Here is a 12,465-nt window from a genome sequence, read left to right on the forward strand (position 1 = left end):
GGTAGAAAATATACATGAAAAGTTTACGACGGCGCGTGACGATGGAATATTATCTATAATACATATTACAACTTTTTCTGTCAACATAAGGCGTACAAAAACACATTATCTTATCTATGTCTACTAGTTTAAACGCCGTCAGATTTCAGTACATTAGTACCTGGTTCATATTTTCTGACATATAAAGTAATCACAACAAGAGGAATTATTCTACATGTAGTCTTTAATAGGCATTAAAAGATGCATTACAAACAGAACACGGATTGGTCGTCGACAATCCTAATGGATGCTTGTTGATGTGTGAACTGTATGACCTAGTGACAAAACCAAATCATCGTTTAGTTACTAATGATAAAGGCCATGATCTTATTTACTTTAACCAATTCAATTAATTATCACTTATATTTGATATTAGATTTATGAGATTTTATATCAAATATATTCCAAAGTTTGGAGTTAAGAAAATACATAAATACACACAAAAAGTTTTAAGATATGCCTCTTGATACTTTGGTTTGTTTGGTTGTTTTTGTTTAACGTCCTATTAACAGCCAGGGTCATTTAAGGACGTGCCAGGTTTTGGAGGTGGAGGAAAGCCGGAGTACCCGGAGAAAAACCACCGGCCTACGGTCAGTACCTGGCAACTGCCCCACGTAGGTTTCGAACTCGCAACCCAGTGGTGGAGGGCTAGTGATAAAGTGTCGGTACACCTTAACCACTCGGCCACCGCGGCCCCTCCTCTTGATACCGTTTAGTACAAATATACTGCTTATATTTAATATATTTCCACAAATATAACCAACTGATAAAATTTTCATATCTCTTACCAGATCCACTGACTGTGACGGTCAATGTTTTGGCAGCATCACCAACTGTGAAGGTTTTCGTTTCCAACACATTTCCATTTTGTTTAATTGTCACTGAGTAGTCTCCCTTGAAAGCCCGTAGATTGTGATTAGCTAAGGACTGCGACACGTTTGTCCGCCAGGTTTGACGAAGCAGCTGGCTGACCTTTTCACCAGCCGCGTTCGGCTGAAAAAAAACGTAAAACGTTTTTTCAAGAAACGTTCGGCTCATCAAAATAAGAATAGCAAAGAAAGTAGATATTCTGTCCTTTTCAATAATAGGGAAAAGAGAAAATATTTTTTTCGGTGATGAAAACAAAAAATATGAAATTTAGAATTTCTTACAAACATGTAGTATTTGTTATAGAACAAATTCTTTGTTGAAAACCACAGGTATCTTAACGCATCCCTTAACTTTAAAAGAACCAAATCTGTCCTTATTTCAAAACAATAAGGGTAATGAATGGAAAGATCAGAAAACGGAATGTTTTACACCATCAAAATCAACACTCACGTGACACTGAGGTCCGAGGGCGAGAGCACATTGTTTACATTGCATGGCCTCTTGACAGAACCCCCAGATGATGATGCCCTCGACGGCAGGGATGACTAAAGTACAGAGTGAGAAGGTCCTCGAAGGTCTGGGCCTTTCTGTTAGCATCAGAATCAGCCACAGAAAGCTCAGTAATCCACAGGGGAAGGTTAGCCTCTGCCGACTTGTCCAGGCGATACTACATAATACATTGAGTTAAGTTTATCTTTATTTGCCGTTTATGACAGTGATATTCATATTAAAGCGTGGTAAATAGCATGTATACTTTTGAAAATGATTTGAGTACCGAAACATTCTGTAAGTTGGTTCTTACCAAACAAAGACAAAATACACCGTCAACACGAATGTACATGTGTCTGTCGCTTTTATCAAAGCCAGATATCAAAGGTATTCTTAACTTACACATTCTCAAATAAACTTGGGATGGGTAAATTCACGTGATGTAGAAAAACACAACTTGCAAGCGCTATGACGCCATTCATATTATGGTAGCGCCATCATTTGATGTAGCGTAACTATTAGGCAAATTGATAAAATAATTACGTTCGACGCATTTTAATGATGACGCGATAAAAAAAATCACATCAACTTACAATTTGATACTCGTATTAAGGTATTAAGAAAAACATATCTTACGTGGGTCTGTACCGTGGACAGTGATATCTTTAACACTCGTGTAAGAGTTTGGCCGGCCAGCACTGAGCAAGCCTCGTGTTGACCCAGCCAAACTCTTACACTTGGGTTTAGATATCCCTGCTCATAGAACAGACCAATGCAAAATTCTATTATTCTCTGTAAAGATAAATCTAAATGAAATTTAAAAGATAACTTATAGCTATCAACAACTACATGTTGTTAAATTTTACAGATGGTGTGTTATTTAGATATTGTTTCATTATAAACAGGTAGTAATATCATACCGACCCCAGAAGTTGCGAGCAGTACATCGGTAAAGAAAATGGCATCCTTACCTTTACAGTAGACATGTCGTCATGGCCGTGATTAAAATGACTTTGTTCCCCGATGCCATAAATTGGAATCCCAGCATCACGGAATATTCGGCCTTGTTCTTTCAAAGACTTTAGAAAGATTTATATCATATAATTCATTATCAGCGCATTACTATAATGCCATAACGATTTCATCATAATAACATTACCTGTACGTAAGTTTTCATGATCCTAAAATGATATACATATCGACTGATAATATCAGTAACACTGTCACGTAAACCGAAAATTAACCCCATTTAACGACATGAATCACAATTAAAATAAATGATATTAAGTTAATGTGACATCAAATTTATTGTATAAGCCACAACCAATCAGGTCTTCTCGCTTGAAAATCAGGTAAAAATACGAATTTCCTGATAATACAGCCAAATAATACCGCATAACAAATATGGACAGACATGACGCAGTGTGTTTATTTAAACCATATTCATATCACCCGTAAACTGTAACTTACAGTCGTATAACGACCCGAATTGAGAGCGTTGTATTCGTTCAAGAAGAGTTTAACTCCGGGTTCAGCACTGTGCAGCCACTGAAACATATCCATGGTTATGTTTGGGTGTCCAGTTTTCTTCTCGAAATAATCGCCGTGTAGGTTCTCATTGTTGACATCCCAATGGGCAAACCTTTTTCAGAAAAAGTAATTATGCAGTATTACTTTAATCACTTCCAAAAACATAAACATAAAAAAATATATCATATAATCGTAACATTTTCAGAATAATTAATATCATGTTATTCTCCAAATATAATGTAGATAATATAAATCAGACTTTAATTTTGAACAAATGTTTGATTATGCATAACATGGATGTGCACAATGGCAAAATTTGTTTACTCTACATGAAAGTAATATTTTGACTGTATACAAGAGAATATGATGCTACAAAAAAGATGACATTAAACACGTAACTTCGGGAATTTATTATATAATATATTTATATCTCAATCAAACAACTCACTTCCCCCGGGTATGTGAAATCATGTCATTAATGTGAGTATGCATAGCTTGTAATACTTGTTGTTCGGACAACTGATCGAGCCAGGCCGGATAATGGCCATGTACACCCCAGTACATGTTGTGTCCCCGCACCGTCATACTGTCAAACAATAGCACCATGTCAATGAAATCATTTACAATTCATATCAAGAGCAACATAATATACTTTAGTATTTGTTTTTGTAAAAAAAATACAAGGATGGTGATAATGACCATCTTCCAATTTTGGTTTGACACAGTAATTATAACGGCTTTCGAGCCATTTCGACTTTAGCATTGTGGAGATGGACACATTTTTCTCTTTAACATATCCCGATTATTATTTCCCTTACGATGGTCGTGATCTTAATCATAGTACACAATAAATCAATGGTATATTCCTGTGACAATCAGTGGTTACCAGACGTATTCAGTAAATATAATTATATTGTTCACTCCGTTTTAACACATCTAAATGAAAACATATTGGTATAAACAATGGTTTAAACAACACAAAATGCTATAGACAATGACTTAAACAATAAACAATGGTTTAAATAATAAAAAAAAAAACGTTTTAGACAATTGTTCAGACAATGAATAATTTCATAAACAATGACTAAAAAATAAACAATGGTTTAAACAATAGAGAGTGGTATAACAATGGTAGAGACAATGGTTTATATTATTTGAAAGCTACAACACAGTAAAGTATGCAATGTTTAGAGAATATGAATGACTTACCCTTTTGCCAGTAATGCATTTAAAGCTCCCATACCATGGTCAAAGTTGGGATGGCCCTGCAACGAGAGTAAGCTTTCTTATATCTTAAGAAGAATCTATTTTGAGAGAGCAACATATGTCTTGGAACGTGTATGATAAATTCACTATTCAGGATCATTTTTTTTTTGTGTGTGAATACAGAATTTATAATAATGATATATAGATGTTTCATAATCTATAACGTTGGTGTGCATTACTCATTGGAACAGGTAAGTATTTCTATTGATCAAGGTAACGCACGGATGCTCATGTAAATAATATATATATATATATATCGGCGATGCTTGTAGGGCAATGAATGAGTGTATCGAAAAAGATAGAGAGTTGTTTACAAACTTTACACTAATACCGATTTAGTTTAATTGCCATAGTGGATGGTTTAAAACTGTGTAGTGCAGTTATAGTATGTTTAGAAATTGGAATATATATAATTATTGAAAGCATTATAAACATATACCTGTGTGTATTCCATTAGTCTCCACTTAAAGGCGTTTGCAACAGTAGCCCATTCAAAATTATCGTACAGGTATTTCTGATATCCAGTTGCTGACGGGTTGGTCACAAGGTCAAATCGGACGGCAGTTCCGAACGCAAATGCACTCGACGTTTGATTAAGCTACACACAAAACGTAAAATCATGATGCACAACTCATTAAATCTGCATATTTATGTAAAACATCACATAAAAGTCTTAAATGCTCCTATAAGTATTCCATTTTATAATGACGTTATAGTGCTAGAAACCAAATAAAATTTTATTATAAACCAAAATTACATATTTGCGTTTTATAAGCAGGATGTTTTATTTTCTAGTTTTTCTTCTTTTTCATTATGACAGCATAATAAAATGTCCTATTACGATTCATCTTGACCTTTAAGAAGGTATCCTATACTTAACACTGTGGTAAATACAATAGGAATATATACATACCACATTTTCATATTGAAATGTAGTTTAATCAGAATGTTATAATTACTTTTATACGGAAATAATGATTGTCAAGTGATATTCGATTTAAGTCTAACAATACGTACCTCAACTGTTACACCGTGAAGATTAACGTTCCCATGATTAGCTACTCTAATTTGGAACACAAGATAAACTATTATTTATTATATTGAATTAGTTATCAAAGTTAATCAATAATATAATTCATATCCTAGATATACACACATTGCCCACTTATATTAATGTTATGAACAAAAAATGTAACTCAACACTAATGATTAATATACAGCGTATTTTGATATTGGAAATATACTATGGCAATACATAAAAAGTTTTATTCAACATCATGAAATTTAATTTTAAAAGAAATATCAATTGATATCTTTATAATATCATTTTGGCATTAGAAAGTTTTCATGGGATAATCTCAATCAACAGAGAGAAAAAACACCGACATGATAACAAAACTATAATTCGAACTCAAAATCGACAAAGCTAGAACAAAACAATAAAAATATATAGATTTGCATGGAAATTCTTCAACAAGACCAGGTGTTCCTGAAGAAGAAGATAAAGAATTTCCTATAGATGTGAAAAACTATCATGCACAGACAAATGTAAAGAAATAAAGAAATAGAAAGCACGATAGGAAATGAATTAATATTCAATATCCACATAATGAACATCAAGGTCAATTAATTCCATAATGGGTTCGCGTACATGCACATGAACGCAGCATAGTTCTACCTGAAGGGATTTGGAGAAATCATCTAGAGTATAGAAGCCTAGTGTATAGGCCCACCAGGTTAAACACGTATTATTGTGAAAATAAACCAAAAAATATAAATTCCACGAATGCCAACTATGCCTTTCCAAAGGAAAGTGCAACGTCTAAAATTACTAATATTGGCCTTTAGATGAATCGGGGAAGGGGAATGATTGATATATTTAATATCCTGACAGGGAAATAAAAAATGTTATCCCGGGCTGTCAAATTTTATCGCACCTAAAAGAAGGGGAAAACGCCACTGAAAGGGGACTTGAACCTTAAGTATGTAAACAACAAAAATGAAATGAAAATTTTTTTCTTTAGCAAACAGTAGATTTTGTCTTTATCGTATGTGATGATTAAGCCAATGGACACTTAACTACATAATTGTAAGGATTTTTCGAGCTTAACATAAACTGATCCAGGCAATATATATGTATTTACTATGAGGAATAGACTTGTTAGTTGTCTTTGTTGTAATTATCAGATACAGACCTGCCCTACAGCCAGACTAAGATAAACACATATACAATAGCATAGGTTAATGGTGATAACTCCAACTAAATCATTAATTAAACTTTCGATATATACAATATATTTCAAATATGCCATTTGTACGGTGGCTGATTTGTGTCATTTCGTTATTTCGTCTTTTCGAAAAGACGAAAATGAAATATCTAAATTCTCGTTCTTTCAAACGAAAAGACGAGAATTAAGGTTTCTTAAATTTCGTCTTTTCGGGGCGAAAAGACGAAAAGACGAGAATTAAGGTACGTTAAATTTCGTGTTTTCGGGGCGAAAAGACGAGAATTAAGGTTTGTTAAATTTCGGGGGCGAAAAGACGAAAAGACGAAATTTTTAAACACGAAAAGACGAGAATCAAGGTCGCTAATTAGCGTGTTTTAATTTCGTCTTTTCGCGTATGACTTGTCGTCTTTTCGAGGCGAAAAGACGAGAATTAAAGTTTGTTAATTCTCGTCTTTTCTGGGCGAAAAGACGAAAGAACGAGAATTTAGATATTTCATTTTCGTCTTTTCGGGCGAAAAGACGAAATATCGAAATGGCACAAATCAGCCACCGTACATTTGATAAAATTTACGTATATTATGAAAATTCCTACTTGATATGAACATCATTTTTACGCATTTGCTCTATCCTGTTAAGAGCCTCAGATTTCCAGTTGGTATCTAGTACGAGTTCCTGAAAACTTGCTCCATCAACAAGATAGTTCACGCCAGGTTCGTTTATTTGTATATAGACGGTGGCCTTGTCCGAACCTAATACCCAAAACGAAAACAAATCTACACAAGAAAGCAAACATAAAAAAGAAGACATAAACATCGCTACTCTCAATGTAATAGTTCTGATTATGTCTCAGATTGTTGAAATATATTTCATGGTAACATTATAAGCATTACACCTAAGCGCACGTAAAAAGTGTTGAACAAGTGTTGAAATGTTTGTGATACATATTATTGAACATATTGATAACATTTCTGGAGGTATTTATGATATTGTTGCCATAACAATGTAATTGTACAAATAGTGATCTTAGAAAGATTATTGTCCGGGATCAGACATGCTATTTTACCTGTAAGTTTATACGTAGTAAATGATCATGTGACACAGTTATTTATTTACCATCAGGTATAACTTTGTCGAATCCTATCTCAACCCACTGTGACGTTTGTTGTACGTATGGACTCTCTCCGCACGTTATAAATTTACCGTGGCCACCTGCAATGTTAACATGATTTGATTTAAAATAGTTTTCTATACTAAGAGAAACAATTATTATTACCACCTGCTTTTATGAAACACTATATGCAAAATTGGATTAATTGATTTTTATGTTTACATTTTAAGTTATTACTAGTCGATTTGTATCAAAATTATGTTTGTTTGTTTGTGTGCTGGGTTTATCGTCACGTCTTTTTGGGGTGGGGTCTCCTTGTAGTAGCTGGTGACTACCTAATGGGAGGCCCGTCGCATACCATTCCGAGCAATCTGGGTCAACTCATTTCGAGAAATACAAACGACATCGGTAGGGAGCGTCGAAACACGCACCTTTGATCTTCACCTGAGGTTAAATATAGCCTGCGCTGACTGTGTTAACCATCGGTAATGTGAGTTTGAGTTAACTATCGGTCAGATGAGGTTTAGTTAACAAATTGTCAGATGAGTTTTAGTTAATCATCGGTCAGATGAGTTTTAGTTAATCATCGGTCAGGTGAGGTTTATTTAACAATCGGTAAGGTGAGATTTAGCTAACCATCGGTCAGGTGAGGTTTAGTTAACCATCGGTCAGGTGAGCTGTGTTTACCATCGGTCAGGTAAGTTTTAGCTAACCGTCGACCAGGTAAGTTTTGTTTACCATCGGTTAGGTGAGTTGTAGTACCCTATCGGTCAGGTGAGTTGTAGTAACATATCGGTCAGGTGAGTTTTGCTTACCATCGGTCAGGTGAGTTGTAGTAACCTATCGGTCAGGTGAGTTGTAATAACCTATCGGTCAGGTGAGTTTTAGTAACCTAACGGTCAGGTGAGTTTTAGTAACCTATCGGTCAGGTGAGTTGTAGTAACCTATCGGTCAGGTGAGTTGTAGTAACCTATCGGTCAGGTAAGTTGTAGTAACCTATCGGTCAGGTGAGTTTTAGTAACATATCGGTCAGGTGAGTTGTAGTAACCTATCGGTCAGGTGAGTTTTAGTAACCTATCGGTCAGGTGAGTTGTAGTAACCTATCGGTCAGGTGAGTTGTAGTAACCTAACGGTCAGGTGAGTTGTAGTAACCTATCGGTCAGGTGAGTTGTAGTAACCTATCGGTCAGGTAAGTTGTAGTAACCTATCGGTCAGGTGAGTTGTAGTAACCTAACGGTCAGGTGAGTTGTAGTAACCTATCGGTCAGGTGAGTTGTAGTAACCTATCAGTCAGGTAAGTTTTAGTAACCTATCGGTCAGGTAAGTTTTAGTAACCTATCGGTCAGGTGAGTTTTAGTAACCTATCGGTCAGGTGAGTTGTAGTAACCTATCGGTCAGGTGAGTTGTAGTAACCTATCGGTCAGGTGAGTTGTAGTAACCTAACGGTTAGGTGAGTTGTAGTAACCTATCGGTCACGTGAGTTTTAGTAACCTATCGGTTAGGTGAGTTGTAGTAACATATCGGTCAGGTGAGTTTTAGTAACATATCGGTTAGGTGAGTTTTAGTAACATATCGGTCAGGTGAGTTGTAGTAACCTATCGGTCAGGTGAGTTTTAGTAACATATCGGTCAGGTGAGTTGTAGTAACCAATCGGTCAGGTGAGTTTTAGTAACCTATCGGTCAGGTGAGTTGTAGTAACCTATCGGTCAGGTGAGTTGTAGTAACCTATCGGTCAGGTGAGTTTTAGTAACATATCGGCCAGGTGAGTTGTAGTAACCTATCGGTCAGGTGAGTTTTAGTAACATATCGGTCAGGTGAGTTTTATTTAGTCATTGGTCAATAGAGCAGTTTGATATGCCCACAATTTATCAAGAACATCGCTGTCATTTTAGGCTTTTTTTATTGAACTCAAATGGAAACATTTTTCCTTGTTACTCAGTAGCAACATTTTAAAACTTTCTATCGATCACAGTAAGCAATTTTAAGCTTTCTACCGATCACTGGTTGAAGTTGTGCGGGGTTGTAACTTTTAATACCTTTGGTTTGACATTTATTTATTTTATGACAACATCTCCGGCAAACATAATATTGCCCGAGAGCGGCTATTGATATAAAGCTCGTTCTTCAAAAAAGAAACTTACTGGAGTGAAATATATTCTATATTCAACAACCACTCGGTGTGTAACCTCTATACCTCGGGGTTATGATGTGATGAGTTATCCCTGACAACTTAAGGTGATGATGTGTGAGTTAATCCTGACAACTGAGGGTGATGTTGTGTGAGTTAACCCTGACAACTGAGGGTGATGTTGTGAGTTGTCCCTGACAACTAAGGGTGATGACGTGGTGAGTTATCACTGACAACTAAGGGTGATGACGTTGTGAGTTATCCCTGACAACTAAGGGTGATGATGTGGTGAGTTAACCATGATATCTTATGGTAATGGTATGACGAGGTATATCGGGGTGATGGCTTGACGAGGTATATCGGGGTGATGTTATGACGAGGTATATCGGGGTGATGGTATGACGAGGTATATCGGGGTGATGGTATGACGAGGTATATCGGGGTGATGGTATGACGAGGTATATATGGGTGATGGTATGACGAGGTATATATGGGTGATGGTATGACGAGGTATATCGGGGTGATGGTATGACGAGGTATATCGGGGTGATGGTATGACGAGGTATATCGGGGTGATGGTATGACGAGGTATATATGGGTGATGGTATGATGAGGTATATCGGGGTGATGGTACATGCATGACGAGGTATATTGGGGTGATGGTATGACGAGGTATATCGGGGTGATGGTATGACGAGGTATATCGGGGTGATGGTATGACGAGGTATATCGGGGTGATGGTATGACGAGGTATATCGGGGTGATGATATGACGAGGTATATCGGGATGATGATATGACGAGGTATATCGGGGTGATGATATGACGAGGTATATAGGGGTGATGGTATGACGAGGTATATCGGGGTGATGGTATGATGTGGTATATCGGGGTGATGGCTTGACGAGGTATATCGGGGTGATGGTATGACGAGGTATATCGGGGTGATGGTATGACGAGGTATATCGGGGTGATGGTATGACGAGGTATATCGGGGTGATGGTATGACGAGGTATATCGGGGTGATGGTATGACGAGGTATATCGGGGTGATGGTATGACGAGGTATATTGGGGTGATGGTATGACGAGGTATATCGGGGTGATGGTATGACGAGGTATATCGGGGTGATGGCTTGACGAGGTATATCGGGGTGATGGTATGACGAGGTATATCGGGGTGATGGTATGACGAGGTATATTGGGGTGATGGTATGACGAGGTATATCGGGGTGATGGTATGACGAGGTATATCGGGGTGATGGCATGACGAGGTATATCGGGGTGATGGCATGACGAGGTATATCGGGGTGATGGTATGACGAGGTATATCTGGGTGATGGTATGACGAGGTATATCGGGGTGATGGTATGACGAGGTATATCGGGGTGATGATATGACGAGGTATATCGGGGTGATGGTATGACGAGGTATATCGGGGTAATGATATGACGAGGTATATCGGGGTGATGGTATGACGAGGTATATCGGGGTGATGGTATGACGAGGTATATCGGGGTAATGATATGACGAGGTATATTGGGGTGATGGTATGACGAGGTATATCGGGGTGATGGTATGACGAGGTATATCTGGGTGGTGTTATGACGAGGTATATCGGGGTGATGGTATGACGAGGTATATCTGGGTGGTGTTATGACGAGGTATATCTGGGTGGTGTTATGACGAGGTATATCTGGGTGGTGTTATGACGAGGTATATCTGGGTGGTGTTATGACGAGGTATATCGGGGTGATGGTATGACGAGGTATATCGGGGTGATGGTATGACGAGGTATATCGGGGTGATGGTATGACGAGGTATATCGGGGTGATGGTATGACGAGGTATATCGAGGTGATGGTATGACGAGGTATATCGGGGTGATGATATGACGAGGTATATCGAGGTGATGGTATGACGAGGTATATCGGGGTGATGGTATGACGAGGTATATCGGGGTGATGATGTGATGAGTTATCGCTGATATCACCGTCTACATACCACTGGAGGAGGTAGCATGGATCATAAGTTCAACATTGTGGTATGGTAGCGTGTGGCTGAGGAGCTTGATATACGCTTTGAAAACGTAGCGATGATTTCCTTTGACGTTCACTGTCTGAGAAAGACCGGCCCAATTATGTGATCTGTGAAACATGAACATTTTTTTCAGAAAAATAACGTCCGAAAAATTAACAAAAAAGCACATATAATAGTGGAAATATGGTACTAGGACAGGATTTCTATATCTGATATAGCAAAGGAACGGTAACAATGAATTCCGAATGTAGTATACCTTTGAGTTATCTTCGCACTGCTATGGCCATGGTAGCTGTCGGAACTCTTCGACAGATGGCAACCATTGCAGAACCAATTGCTTGCACCAAAACTACTTTCAAAATCAGGATTATGTAAGAGCTCCGATGCCGCTTCAGCTCTACCAATTAGTGATACAGCTAAAAGTAAGGCTAGCATGATGGCCTCGCTAACTCGACCGAAAATGAAGTACTACAAAGATACTGACTTATGTGTGTATTCGAGTCTTATCTACTGACACATAGCTGACCTGTCCAAGATACGTCTACAGTATTATGTAAACTATGGGGCAGTGAAGTACAAAAATAGAACACGTATTCCTACATTGCACATACAGTATTATTATGAATCATATTGTTTTCAATGTAACAAATGTAATGCTGAAGTCCCTAAACTCACTCAAAAGTCTTGGAAGGACGAAACAGCTGTGTAATGCAGTTTATATTCGGAACCTGAGATTATAGGGCCGACAGTATAACGGAATGAGCTTTTGCGGA

At 37.5% G+C, this 12,465-nt stretch overlaps 1 protein-coding gene across 1 annotated transcript; it reads right to left on the bottom strand.

Moving 5' to 3' along the window:
- Positions 1-205: 205 nt before the first annotated feature.
- Positions 206-12,211, bottom strand: LOC117333648 (anti-sigma-I factor RsgI6-like). Its single transcript, XM_033893053.1, has 13 exons — positions 11,949-12,211; positions 11,657-11,799; positions 7,536-7,631; positions 7,015-7,171; positions 5,212-5,257; positions 4,634-4,792; positions 4,138-4,193; positions 3,377-3,514; positions 2,869-3,040; positions 2,370-2,477; positions 1,360-1,576; positions 828-1,032; positions 206-314 (listed from the first exon to the last, which is right to left on the bottom strand). The coding sequence occupies exons 1-11, from the start codon at positions 12,125-12,127 to the stop codon at positions 1,394-1,396; spliced, it is 1,437 nt and encodes a 478-aa protein (XP_033748944.1). The 5' UTR covers positions 12,128-12,211; the 3' UTR covers positions 206-314; positions 828-1,032; positions 1,360-1,393.
- Positions 12,212-12,465: the final 254 nt, after the last annotated feature.

Source organism: Pecten maximus, chromosome 8 (genome assembly GCF_902652985.1).
Source record: "Pecten maximus chromosome 8, xPecMax1.1, whole genome shotgun sequence".
Classification (NCBI taxonomy): Eukaryota; Metazoa; Mollusca; class Bivalvia; order Pectinida; family Pectinidae; genus Pecten; species Pecten maximus.